Source organism: Fistularia commersonii, chromosome 5 (genome assembly GCF_037954325.1).
Source record: "Fistularia commersonii isolate RoL2024-O1a breed Wild chromosome 5, RoL_Fcom_v1.0, whole genome shotgun sequence".
In the NCBI taxonomy this organism is placed as follows: Eukaryota; Metazoa; Chordata; class Actinopteri; order Syngnathiformes; family Fistulariidae; genus Fistularia; species Fistularia commersonii.
The window spans coordinates 10,202,678-10,217,689 of NC_141288.1; the positions used below are offsets into that span (position 1 = coordinate 10,202,678).

Here is a 15,012-nt window from a genome sequence, read left to right on the forward strand (position 1 = left end):
TAGCTGCACCCGTAAAACCCCTCTCTGCTTCCTGATCAGGCAAAATCACACCGTCAAAATCATACCGTCAGAACACTGTGCCAGCGAGGATAACTTTTCTTCCACCAGAAGAACTTATAGACAGTAAGTTTACTTCTGACACCAGTTGTAGCGTTTTAGTCAGGGAAATACTTGGGTGATGGTAAAATGTCTGTTAAATGAGCAATGGATGCCACACGAGCCTGCAATATAACTAACTGCTCAATTACAGGTAAAAAACCTCAGAATTCATTGCACCCAAAACAATACCCACATCATGCCCAGCAAACCCAAAATCACACAGAAAACAAGCATCAACATAAACCACAACATTCATGTCTCGCTACAGTACACAAGGATTTGTCTAGGCGACACAGTGATCCATAACAGTACATAGATCTAAGCAATAGCCAAATTATATTTGAACAATATTTATTTTTACCAATTTTGTCACTGGAATTTTATCTCCTTCGTTATTTATGTTTTCAATGTTCAAATAACCTACTGTTTTTGCGGACCATAAAGCACACTGCATTATGAGGCGCAATATCAATGAACAGGTCTGTTTCATACCTAAGGCGCGTGATAAAACACATGGTATCCTCTTCTTCTTCTTTTCCTTTCGGCTTTTCCCTCCAGGGGTCACCACAAATCAATCTTCTCCATCTGACCTTCTCTACCTTCATATCCTCTCTCACTATGTCCATAAATCTTCTCTTTGGTCTTCCTCAAGACCTCCCTGGCAGCTCCAATTCCAGCATCCAATATATTCACTATTCTTCCTCTGTACATGACCGAATCATCTCAGTCTGGCTTCTCTTACCTTCTCTCCAAAACATCTAACATATGGTGTCCATCTAATAGCTCTGCCTCCTGTCTTTTGGTCATTGTAACTGATTCTAGGCCATACAGCATCACTAGTCTCACCACTGTCTCGTACATCTTTCCTTTCAGTCTAACTTATAGTCTTTTATCACATAGTACCCCTGATACTTTTCTCCACCCATTCCAACCTGCTTGAATCTGTCTCTTCACCTCTTTTCCACACTCTCCATTGCTCTGGACTGTTGACCCCAAGTACCTGAAATCCTCCAAGGTCTTGATCTCCACTCCCTATAGCCTCACCGTTCCAACCGGGTTCCTCTCATTCACACACATATACTCTGTCTTGTTGCGACAAACCTTCATTCCTCTCATTTCAAGCGCATACCTGCCCCTCTCTAGATTTTCCTCAACCTGTTCCCTGCTCTCGCTACTGATCACAATATCATCTGCAAACATCATGGTCCATGGCAATTCCTGCCTAACCTCATCTGTCAGCCTGTCCATCACCAGTCCAAACAAGAAGGGGCTCAGAGCTGATCCCTGATGAAGACCCACCTCCACCTTGAACGTTTCTGTTACCCCTACAGCACATTGCACCACTGTCTCACAGCTAACATACATGTACTGCACCCGTCTATCATACTTCTCTGCCACTCCAGATTTCCAAATACAATACCAGAGTTCCTTTCTTGGCACCCTATTATATGCTTTTTCAAGGTCTACAAAAACACAATGCAGCTTCCTCTGACCTTCTCTGTACTTCTCTTTTAGCAGTCTCAATGCAAATACTGCATCTCTTGTACTCTTTCTCGGCATGAAGCCATACTGCTGTTCACAAATGCTGACTTCTGCTCGCAGTCTAGTTTCCACTACTCTTTGTCATAACTTCATTGTATGGCTCATCAACTTTATCCTCTATAGTTGCTGCAATTCTTCACATCCCCCTTATTCTTAAAAAAAATTCTCAGTTTTGAAGACTGTCTCTTGAAAGTGTGGAGTATTATCTGAGTATTTTTTAAGGGAGATATTCACAACTGGAGGAGTTGCAGATTACAGACATGATGTCATTTTTAAATGTTTCAGATAGGTTTGCAAATGATGCAACCCCCCGGACCACCAACCATAGCTTATTAGAAGAAGCCTGACTGATATCGATTTTAGTCACGTCAGTGTTATAAAGCTTAGCTGACTGCTGTCTTTACAATATTAAAACGCCAGAGGTCGCCATTTACGAAGAAAATGATATTTTCAAAGTTTCAGTTGTGAAAACACCATAGATAACTGTACATTGCCCCGGAAAAAGGAGAGGAATGAAGGTTTCTCACAGCAAGACAGTATATGTGTGTGAGAGTGAGAGGAACCCGAGTGCGATGGAAGTTGGTGGATTCCAAGTTTTGAGGGTCAACAGTCCAGAGCAACGAATAATGTGGAAGAGGTGAAGAGATGGGTTCAAGCAGGTTGGAATGGGTGGAGAAAAGTGTCAGGGGTACTATGTGATAAAAGACTATCAGCCAGAATTAAAGGAAAGGTGAACAAGACAGTGGTGAGACCAGCGATACTGTATGGATCCAGACACAGTGACAATGGCGAAAAGATAGGAGGCAGAGCAGGAGGTCTCAGAGATGAAGATGTTGAGGTTCTCTTTGCATGCGACCAGGATGGATAGGATCAGGAATGAGTCTATCAGAGGGACATCACATGTTAGATGTTGTGGAGAGAAGGTCAGAGAAGCCAGATCGAGATGGTTCAGTTGTGTACAGAGGAGGGATAGTGAAAAATTGGTAGACGGATTCTGGAATTGGAGCTGCCAGGCAGGAGGTCTTGAGGAAGACCGAAGAGAAGATTTATGGACATAGTGGAAGAAGATATCAATAGTTGGTGTGAGAGAGGAGGATACAGAGAATAGGGTTAGATGGAGAAGGTTGATTCGCTATGGTGACCCCTGAAGGGGAATGTCGAAAGGAAAAGAATAAGTAGTGAAAAACACCAGGTTCAGTATCATACTGCAGAGTTGCCTTTAAGAAAACACACATTACTGTGTTCCAAATATATTTTCTTTGAAAGTGCTAAATATGTAATTGTGGAAATTAACACTCAAAGATTATTTTTGTTTTTTTCTCCACCTTTATCCTTTAAAGAAACATTAGCCTGCAAAGTCTCAAAAGAAATGTTTTTTTTTTGTTAAAATTGTAATTTTTCTTCTTATATTTATTCATACTGTATATGTATGTGTGCATATACATGTTTTTTTCCCCTTTGTTTTAAAGGAAAACAATATTTGTCTTTGCCTTTATTCCAGGTGAATTCTTGTCAAAATTTTCCTGTCTTGTCAACTTGCATTTGACTTGAATTTTTTCACTTGAAGACGTTTCAACCCTCATCTGAGAGGCCTCTTTAATTCTAATGACCTATGGGGAGTTTCCGAATATAATTGCTCGGGTCTAGGTTATGGTGGCTTGTTGTGTAAATGAATGCGTTTATCTGCAGAAACTAGGTGTAAAGGGGTTGTTATGCTAATGGAGGGTGTCGTTAGATGGACCAAAAAAAGCAAGTCAGTGGGACTACCTGGACTGAAATGTGAATAGGTAAAGCTAAACAAAGGAGTGAAACCTGTTGGATCACATGAAATGAAGCTCATGAGGACGTTACCGTGGGCTGGTTCTGGCGGTGGGTCTTTTCTGGTGTTTTGGCGGGTGCAGAAGGGCCTAGTCCATGTGCGCAAATCCCTCTTGGTATTGATCCCAGTACAGCGTTGTATGTTTGTGAAAGTTGTGTCTGAGTCCCCCTCCTCTGTTCAGAGATGGTTTTTCTGTTTTGACAGAGATGGCTTATTTGACTCCTACCTTGAACCATCTTTCATCTCGCCAGGATATGGACATTGCCCTCTTGACCCTTGTCCTTCAGGTGTAGGTGGAATGCGGAGTCCTGTCCTGAAGTGGTGGCTCTCCTGTGTTGGGCCATGCTTTTGTGCAGTGGGTGTTTGGTCTCTCCTATGTAGATATCATCACAATCCTCAGTGCAAGTGACAGCATACACCACATTCTCTATCTTGTGTCTGATTTTTCTGTCCTTTGGGTGCACTGGTTTTTGCCTCAGGATGTTGTGGAGTTTGAAATGTGCTGGTATGGTGTTTGTGGAACACCCTTTGGAGATTTTCCGAAACATCAGCAACATATGGTATGACAATATTCTTTCATTTGTTCTTGTCTTCCTCCTGTTCTACGTTCCTGCATCTGGCGGTTTCTGATTTGGCGAAGGCCCAATGAAGGATAGCCACAGGATATCAAGGCTTTCCTCATGTGTTGTACCTCAGTCTCGCTTCCTTTGGCGGTTGATGGGATGTTCTTGACCCAGTGGTGTAGAGTTCTGATTACCCCCAGTTTGTGCTCAAGGGGATGGTGTGAGTCAAAGTAGATCCTAGTTGATGTCCAGTAGTTTCCTGTAAATCTTGATGTCCAGGCTTCTGTCATGTTAGATGTGAACGCAACAGTCCAAGTCCAAGAGGGTGAGCGGTAAGCAGTGACATCATGTGGCAGTCGATCGTGTTGAGTGTTTATTCCAGGCATATATGTGCAAACTACTACCTGACAAAACAATTAGACAAAATTAAATTCAAGTAATTACTGTCACTTAAGGTTTACCCAAAAGGTTTATTTATTTACAGTACTGGCATTATTAATGCATCATTCTGTGATATTATGACATATTTATTGGATGTGAGTCTTATGCTAATTTCTTATGTAGCATTTAAGGGACTCATTGAACCTTATTTGGTCATTTACCTGCAGAGCTGAAGATAACACCTTTACATGATGTAATGCAGTACAGCAATAACTTGCAAGGTAATTAAATGTATCAGGTAGATAGCTGTGATGCTGACATTCTTTAAGCCTCATGTTTGTCTCAAGTCAATTGGTCCTTTTGGCCACTTGGAGGCAGCAGAAGAGGAATTGTCCATTGGATCAGCTTCTATCAATATTTGACTTGGTTAAGTGTTATTTTTAACTGTAATGAGAGCTCTGGAGTTGTCCTCTCATGTGTGAAGTCAGAGGCAACAAACAGTTCAACAGACTTTAACATTAATGACTCCTGACTTCGTTCTTAACTAAAATCCTGCAAATAACTTGACATCTTCCCATAATCATACTGTATAATTCCAAATGAAAAATAAAAAAAATGTGCACATTCTTTCTTTTCAACTAGGCAGCCTCTGACAGTGACAGTCGTGCTGCTGGAGGAAAAGACTAGTGCAAACTCTGTGACAGGCAATGGATGGTCCGCTGTGAGGATCTTAAGAAACTCTGATGCTGACAAAAACATGCAGTGACACTCATAAGATCCAGGAAATACAAATGTGGAAGTGTGTGACTCAGACACAAATTGATCAGCCTGATTGTATATGCCACCTACATGCTATAGATATACTGTATATATTTGATTGGAAATGTCAATTTTTACCCATTGAAAAATAACTTCTTTTACAGTTTGAGTTTGAAATGCCAGTTACATTCCTGGCAGCTTGTAGTGGAGAATAAGTTCCAGTGTGTGAAACATTGGACGTGTAAGTTCTATAAATTTACCTCTGCTATATTCCTGGTTCCACAATATTTGCCTCTTGTGTTGTGGTGGAAGTTTTTCACAAATTGTGAGAAAAGACTAAAAGAATAGGTTGTGAGTCTATCATTGTCCTCAACTTGTCTTCCAAGACCAATGTGTGGGTGCCATGTCCTTTTCTCAGATTGACGCAAACTCTATCTTTGTCCCTTTTTCCATTAACTGCACGGGTGGCATGCATGTCCTTAAATGTTCTCAGGAGAATCTTCTATCTTTATCTGTTCAATCATCAGTTTGTTTATTTGACAGAGATGGTGAACAGCTGGCAACACAACAACACGTTTTAACAGAATTGAAACTGCAACAGTATTTTGACCACAAGAGAAACACGATACTTGCTGTATGCTACAATTTTAAATGGTCTCCAGTTATTTGCCTATTTTATCACCTTGTGGTTCCAAAGCGTTTTACACTGAATATACACAAATTTAAGACCCCATACCAGCAAAATAACTGTAGTTTAACCCCCCCCAAAACTTTTAAGAACCCACAACAGCAGCATAGACTGTAAAACCACACCATTAAGACCCACCATCTAGAACAATATTAGCGATCAACCACAACAGGACCAAGCAAAAATGAAAATGACACCACTTAAACTGCGACCCTAAGTCTCCTTCAAGGACAGGAGCAGCAACAAAACCACAACATTAGGACAGCAGCATCAACAACACTGCAGTTTCACAGCATTAGGACACCTCCACAACAGTTGGATTGACAATAGCACTACAACACTGGAGTACACACTACATTCCCATCAAAGCCTTTATTCTCCAGACAACTGAACTACACTTATGTGCACAATTATTGGCAAGTTATATTTTTGAGGATTAATTTTGTTATTGTACAACTATGGTGCTCCTGGTCAATTCAAAATGTTAACAAACCCTCAAACCTGAACATTTAAGTAGTAAAAGTGAAATTTTGGCTTTCTTAAGAGAATATCTTTATGTACACCATTATTAGGCAACTATTAGTGTGCAGAATTATTATGCAACTAAATGAAAAACAAAGATTTTCCCACCTCACTTGCTTATTTTCACCTGTTAAGGGGAGAATAATAAACAAACTCAAAATTTACAAATAAACATTTCTCAAAAAAAAAAAAAAAACCCTCAGTGACCAATAGAGCCGCCCTTCATTCTGATGACAGTCTCAAGCCTTTCATTCATGCAGTCAGTCAGTTTCTTGATTTGGTAAGAAAATCTACCAAAGCCTCCCAGACACCATTCAGAGAGGTGTAAAATAAAAAAAAAAATCAACAAGAAAACCTCAGCAACAAATATAGCCACCCTTCTTTTCGATAGAAGTCCCAAGCTTTCCATTCACGGAGTCAGTTTCTTGATCTGGGCAGAATAACCTTTTTGTGCAGCCACTACCACAGCTCCCAGACACTGTTCAGAGAGGTGTACTGTTTACCGTCACTGTAAATTTTCTGCTTAAGAAGGGCACAAAAGTTCTCAATAGGGTTTAAGTCACGTGGAGAAGGAGGTCGTGTCATTAGTTTAAAGACACTGCTTAGAGAAAGTCTCTCCTAAAAATTGGCAGTAGGCCTGAGAGTTGATTTTGTGTCCATTTTCAACCCAAAAAGGTCCAACTTGCTCATCTTTAATAATGCATGCCAATACCAGTGCCCCACCTCCGCCTTGCTGGCATCTGAGTCCTTTGTCAGTTACTGATCCAACCACGGGCCCATCCATCTCACCAGTCCACAAAATCTATCTTCAGATATTTCTTGGCCCGTTCTTAATATTTCAATGTATGTGTCTTGTTCAGAGGTGGCCGGGTGTCAGCCTTTCTTAACCTGGCCATGTCCCTGAGAACTGAACCTCTTGTACTTCTTGGCACTCCAGGTAGGTTGCAGTTGTGGAATATGGCAGCACTGGCATATAATGGGTTCCTGGTAGCTTCATGTTTGATTCTTCTCAAATGTTTGGCGGTTAATTTGTGTCTTTTCTTCTTGACACGTTTCTTGCGACCCTGTTGACTATTTGCAACAAAACCTTTGTTGGTTCTGTGTTCATGCCTCAATATCTTAGATATTTCGAGAGTGCTGCATCCCTCTGAAAAACTTTTTGATTTTTTTTTACTTTTTAGAGTCAGTTTAATCTCTTTTTTGGCCTATTTTTCCTGAAAAGGAATCTGTGTAATAATCATGCACAACTTGATATAGGGTGTTGATCTCCTTAAGCCACAGCCTCCCTCGTTACACAAATACACATGACCTTATATGCATTAAATCCAATTAGTTTCCAAGTTCATACAGCTTGGAGTTGAAAATTATGGACAAAATTATGATAAGTTCAAAATAATCACTTGCCTAATAATTGCACATACAGCATAACAAATACAGTGTCAATACTTTGGATAATATGTATGAAAATGATGACCTCAAGGAGGGCAAGATTTCTATATTCAATTTCCTCTAGGATTAGAATATCAGATCAGATAAAGCAGCACAACTATCAGAACCCCTCCATGCCCCGTGGGCATAAAATTTCTCCACATTCACAGAGGAATCCCTGCAGAATGTATATATTCCTCCATTTTCTTTCATATATTCACTCTGAGATACCACCTCCCTAGGGATCACCTGCTGAATGTGAATAGAAATACAATAGGAGTACAGTGAAATTGGCTTAGAGACTTATGTTTGGAATCTTTAATTGTCAGGGGCTGTTTCCCAAGGCTGGGCAGGTCATGGGCCAGTTTTGCCAATTTGGAGCCAATGAAAATGGCTGAAACTCCATTATTGACCTGTAATCACCTTGGACTGTCGTTTTGGGGCTTGGCAGAGGCAGCAGTGATAGAGTTGGTAGGAGGTCAGTGTCCCCTTGACCTTTCCAGCAGTGGGCACTGTTCTGAGACCAAGGATCAACAGATAGTAGCAAGAAATGAAATAAATGTTTTAAAACAAAACTGACGATACTGGTGATTTGGCCAGTACTGATTGACCAAGTGTCCTCTTACTTAGCACTTCTCACAAGGGTTTTACCAGGGATCTCCTATTGGGTCTCCTATTATAGTAAGCCTGTGGACAAAGGATCCATAAAAAATATAGATTTTAATTGGTAGATCAATTGTATGACTTGTGACTACTGATACTATGCACATGATGTCCTAGAAAGAAAGGGAGTCAAGAAATCCAAAGGTCAAAGTTGTTGAACTCCTAAAAGATGACTGTGTGGCAACAATCTTCATAGGTCTGCAGTGGCTTCAAGTGGCCCTGCAATTGATTTCAAGGTTTTCCCGCTTTTTAAAGTGCTGAATGCGCAGGGTCCTAACTGTGTCGGTGATCTGCTGTCATCTCCATTGGGCATATTCATAAGACCTGGCTTCTTTTATTTAATTTTAATTTTCTATTTCAAAGCATTTGTATCTCCATTTTCAAATGTGCTATAAAAATAATTGTATTATATATATATATATGTGTGAGTGTGTGTTTGTGTGTGTGTGTGTGTTATATTTCATATAGAACTTTGAATTTCCATTCATACAGTATGTTTGTGTGTGTGTGTGTGTGTGTGTGTGTGTGTGTGTGTGTGTGTGTGTGTGTGTGTGTGTGTGTGTGTTAAAACTACCTTTTCCTCATACATCCCCCTGATTAACACAGTCACTTTCAAAAGCATTGTTTCTAAATGTTTCATATTACAATCCTTTGCTCACTTGCCAGATTTAGAATAATTCCAAATGCACACAAAAGCATGTTTACAGCGCTTATTTATAGTAGTGAGACCAGCGAGGCTGTATGGTTTAGAGACAGTGGTACTGAGGAAGAGACAGAAAGCAGAGCTGGAGTTAACGAAGGCGAATATGCTGTGGTTCTCTTTAGGACTGACAAAGATAGATGGGATCAGGAATGAGTCCATCGGAGGGACAGTACATGTTAGATGTTGTGAAGATGAAGTCGAACTGACATGGTTTGGTCATGTACAGATGGGATTATGATTATATAAGTAGAAGAACAGCGAGGTTAGAACTGCCAGCCAGGGAGCCTAAAGAAAGACCTTTTTCTTTTACTTCCGGCTGCTCCCTTCAGGGGCTGCCACAGTGAATCAACCTCCTCCATCTAACCCTCTTCTCTATATCTCCACTTTTCTCACACCAGCTAACTTCATGTCCTGTTTCACTACGTCCATAAACCTTCACCTTGGTCTTCCTCTAGGCCTCCTGCCTGGCAGTCCCAACCCCAGCATCTTTCTATCAATATTTTCCACTACGTATTCCTCCATAGTCTAACCTCCTCTGACCTGAGCATCTCAGTCTGGCTTCTCTGGATTTGTCTCCAAAACAATTAACATGTGTTGTTACTCTGATGGCCTCTCTCCTGATCCTTTCCATCCTCATCACTCCAATAGAGAACCTCAAAATCTACTCTGCTCCACCTCTTTCCTCAATGCCACAGTCTCCAAACCATACAGCACTGCTGGGTCTTACCACTGTGGTACACCTTTCCTCGCATTGTGGCTTATACTCTTTTTATCACACGTTACCCCTGAGATTTTTCTCCACCTGTTCTGACCTGCTTAAACACATATTCTCACCTCTTTTCCAGTCTGGACTGTTGACACAAACTTCAGAAAATCCTTCACCTTCTTTATCTCAACTCCCTGGAGGAAGACCAAAAAGAAGATTTATGGATGGAGTAAAAGAGGACGTGGAGTTAGTTGATGTGAGAGAAGAGGATATAGAGAATAGGGTTAGATAGAGGGAGATGATTCCCTTTGGTGATCCCTGAAGGGAGCAGCTGAAAGGAATACAAGAAGAGCATTTGTTTACAATGCTCCTCTTTCACATCTCTTCATTTATAATATCACCATGTTTTGATATTCATTTGTAGAGAACGACGATACAAATTACATGATAAATAAAAGGGATATCAAATCGAAATAATGTTGCCACCTCGAAGGTGATGGAGCCTTGATGTGATTTACTGTAACTTCCTCCAGACAGGTGGGGGTCGACCGGTCGGTGGGCAGGCCCCACCGGAGCAGCTGCCATCATCCCGTCAGACGTGCCAATGGGGGCGGGGGCGGGGTGGAGGCTGCTGACTCAACCCGCTCCTCTCCCGCCGCTTTTCTCTCATAGATTCTCTTCGCCATCCAGACGCTCACCATTGTTTTTGTTTGTTTGTTTATTTATTTTACCCCCCCCCCTCCACAGGCTTGGGTTTCAAACGTCGGACCTCCCCATTTCCTCCCCTCTTATGTCCACGCCGCGGTTTTGGTGGGTGCAGCAGCCGTCAGTGGAGGAGGAGGAGGAAGAGGAGGAGGAGGAGGAGGGGGGGTTTTTATGCTATGTGCTAAACGCTGCCTGGTAGAGCCCGGCTCGGAGCGGTGCGTCTGTGACCCTTGCGGAGAGGCGATGATGATCCGAGATTGCTGACTGAGACGCGCACAAGGGAGATCGACCCCAACAGAGGGAGAGAGAGAGAGAGAGAGGGTTGAGAAGAGAGGAGGGGAAGAGAGACAGAGATAACGTCCACCAGAACGCGCGGATTATCGTTTCTTTTCATCTTCGATCGCCCCCACCCCTATCTATTTATCGCAACCCCCCCACCTCCCAAAAACGAAGAGCTTTTCACCACGCACGCCCGCTCCTGATCCCCCGCTCCCAGATGCTGCTCTCCGGGGGTGATGCCAGCTGAGCCCGCGGGAAGTCGCAGAGGAGCTGTCCTTCCGTCGAGGTGCTGATGCGGCTGTGACTGAAAAGCGAGCATGGCTGCCGGGAAGTTGCTGCTCTACGCCGGGCTCTCTCTGTCTCTCTGCGCCCTTGGCATGCTGGCCGTGGCGATGTGCTCCGATCACTGGTACGAGACCGACGCCAGGAGGTACCGGGACCGATGCCGGAGTTTCTCCAGCCGCCGCAAGGACCCGGGCTTCATCTACATCCCCAACAACAGCCTGCCGCTGCGGGCGAGCCGGAGCAGCCTGCCCCGCTGGGAGGAGAAGATGCTGCTGGCCCGGAATCGGCGGCAGCTGTTCGCTATGAGCGCCGCGGTCGAGTGTAACCGGCAGTACAACTCCACCAACATGGGGCTCTGGAGGAAATGCCATCGGCTGGGCTTCGATCAGGAAATCGAAGATCTCATCCGAAAAGGTAGGGACGTAAACAAAACCCCGCGGGCTGTGTATGTGTGTGTGTGTGTGTGTGTGTGTGTGTGTGGGGGGGGGGGGGGATCAAGCTGTCCGCCGGTACTGGACTGGCGTTTATCAGGGGGAGATCAATGAGCCCGGGTTCCTCTGACCAGAGGGACCAGAGGGCGAGCAAGGGCATCGAGCTATTTCCCCTTTCATATGGAAGCATGTGCTCTCTGTCTCTGTCTTCTCTCTCTCTCTCTCTCTCTCTCTCTCTCTCTCTCTCTCTCTCTCTCTCTCTCTCTCTCTCTCTCTCTCTCTCTCTCTCTCTCTCTCTCTCTGTGTGTGTGTGTGTGTGTGTGTGTGTTCGGTCTGCTTGTTGTCAAGGTTCATTTCTGCAAGAGGGACGGAGTGCGTTCTCGGCTCTGGTCGGAGTCTCAATGGTGTGTTAATGTATGTGTGTGTTTATGTTCACATCCCCTCCCTTCAGTCATGACATAATAGTTTCCGTGTGTATTGGCTTGCCAGATCTGGCTCTGGGAGTCAGGAGGAGGTTGATAGTAGATGGTGTGGTGGCGGTAGGCACTGAAAGCTTCCTCTCAACAGTCCAGGAGTTCAGATATGAGGACGTCCCTTTTTATACCCCCAAATAAAAAAACAACAAACAGATTATTTTAATGATTTCAGTCATCCAGTGCATTATTTTAGATCCTGTAATGGTCTGGGAGGCATCGATTCATCCGCAAGTACCTGGAGGGTGGCTATAAGTCACTGCCCTGTACCCGAAGTCCACTGCCATAGCAATAAATAGACCTTAACCAATATCGGATTTTTGTAGCTGAAGGCCATATTTAACGGTAAATAACAGTGATATGCCACTATGCTGGCTGATATTAGACTCCCTTGCAGAAAAAGAGGCATCCATATTTTCCATATTTTTGAAATGCCTAAATGCAAACACAAGTCGCCGATTTAGATTGACTGTATAAACTGCCATTATATATTCCAACTCTTGTTGCAAATTGAAAATTATTTCTATTCATGTGGAAATACCACCAAACCACACCAAAATTGGTACAAGTCTACCTAAAATTGGCATTACTCCACTTGACAGTGCACCCACCAAACCATGGAAGAATTTTACAAAACCACAAGAAACATGAAAAAATACACATAAATGATAGCTTTCCATGTAATGATGTTACAAAGTGACAGGGGATGGTGGAAGAGACTTCTCATTTAGAAAAAAAATCAAATGTGTTTCTTTCATGCATTTTTTCTTTTTTTTATTTGATGAAAAGTGTACACCACAGTTTAATAGGAAAAATAATACATAACTCCAGATTAATGATTTTGGTTATGAAAACAGACCTTTTCTTTAATGGGTAATGCACAGATTTGTCATCATAATGAAACTACTAAGGTACACAGATCAGCTTTCTTGAAGAGATATCTTGGATAGGGATATACTGAATTGGTTACTTTCTCTGTGTATACATTTAAAAGGAGTTCTGCCAGAAAAAAATCCAAGTATTGAAACTGAAAATAGTCATGATGGATTTCTATTAAAAAAAAAAAAAAAAAAAAAAAAAAATCAATGTATTTTGGCTTTCATTAACGTCCGGACAGCATTTAGAATAATTTTCTAATGCTGTCCGGACGCAGCATATATCTAAGATGTCCGATAGATGTTGAGTTTTTGCAAAAACAGCTTGTGGGACACAATACAGTGACGGCAATCAATGTAATGATGTTCCTTGCCAATAACCCCATGTGGCTATTAAAAACCTGAAACCCCAGAATAAACTGTCATTGATTCTTTTACTTTGAAATCTAGCCCTTGTTGTAATCCCAGGTTATTATTTGAAGTTGCTAAATATGAATTATTTTATCACTTTAAAGTGAGATGATTACATTTCCCTGACTAATATTAAAGTGATTTGATTGAGTCAGGTGGCTATGATCACCTGATGTGAATTGTAATATTTGTATGGGATCGTATCGTGACAGATTGTATTGTGACTCGGTCCGGCTTCTCTGACCTTCTCTCCAAAACATCTAACATGTACTGTTCCTCTGATAGACTCATTCCTGATCCTATCCATCCTGGCCACTCCCAAAGAGAACCTCAACATCTTCGACCTCTAGCTCTGCCTCCTGTCTTTTGGTCATTGTAACTGTTTCTTGTCCATAGAGCATTACTGTCTCACCACTGTCTTGAACACCTTTCCTTTCATTCTAGCTTATAGTCTTTTATCACACAGTACAACCTGCTTGAACCTGTCTCTTCACTTCTTTTTCACACACTCCGTGGCTCTGGACTGTTGACCCCAAGTACATGAAATCCTCCAACGTCTTGATCTCCACTCCCTTAGCCTCACCGTTCCACCCGAGTTCCTCTCATTCACACACATATACTCTATCTTGCTGCGATTAACTTTCATTCCTCTCCTTTCCAGCGCATACCTCCACCTCTCTAGATTTTCCTCAACCTGTTCCCTGCTCTCACTACTGATCACAATGTCGTCTGTAAACATCATGGTCCATGGCGATTCCTGCCTAACCTCATCTGTCAGCCTGTCCATCACCACTGCAAACAAGAAGGGGCTCAGAGCTGATCTCTGATGGAGTTCCACCTCAACCTTGAACATCTCTGTTACCCTTAAGGCACATCGTTCCACTGTCTCATAGTTAACATACATGGCCTGCACTAGTCTAATATACTTTCCTGCCATTCCAGACTTCCTCATACAATACCAGAGCTCCTCTCTTGGCACCCTGTCATGTGCTTTTTCTAGGTCTACAAAAACACAATGCAGCTCCATCTGGCCTTCTGTGTACTTTTCTATTAGCATTCTCAAAGCAAATACTGCATCTGTAGTACTCTTTCTAAGCATTAAGCCATACTGCTGTTCACAAATGCTGACTTCTGCTCTCAATATAGTTTCCACTACTCTTTGCCATAACTTCATTGTATGTCTCATCAACTTTATCCTTCTATAGTTGCCACAATTCTGCACATTCCCCCTTATTCTTAAAAACGGGCATCATCACACTTTGTCCCCATTCTTCAGGCATCTTCTCTCTCTCTATTATCCTGTTTAATAATTTAGTCAGAAACCCTATCGCCGCCTCTCCTAGACACTTCCACACCTCCACAGGTATATAATCAGGACCCACTGCCTTTCCACCCTTCATCCTCTTCAATTCCTTCCTCACTTCACTTTTACTAATCTGTGTTACTTTGCGGTCTACAATAGTTTGTAACCTCTTTAACCCTTTGCTCTCTTTCCTTTTCCACAGTCATCAGCTCTTCAGAGTACTCTTTCCATCATTCCATCACTCTTCTAGCATCTGTCAGGACATTTCCCTCTCCATCCTTAATCACTTAGACCTGCTGTACATCCTTTCCATCTCTATCTCTCTGTTTCGCCATTCTGTAAAGATCATTGTCTCCCTCCTTACTGTCCAGCCGAGC

General features: G+C 42.4%; 1 protein-coding gene across 1 annotated transcript in view; it reads left to right on the forward strand.

Annotated features, from left to right (window-relative positions):
- Positions 1-10,650: 10,650 nt before the first annotated feature.
- The window catches only part of tmem178bb (transmembrane protein 178Bb), a 169,168-nt gene continuing 164,806 nt past the window's right edge, over positions 10,651-15,012 (forward strand). Inside the window, exon 1 of the mRNA XM_086146753.1 lies at positions 10,651-11,556. Within this exon, the coding sequence (XP_086002879.1) occupies positions 11,175-11,556 (382 nt within the window). The 5' untranslated portion in view covers positions 10,651-11,174. The remainder of the gene's footprint in view (positions 11,557-15,012) is intronic.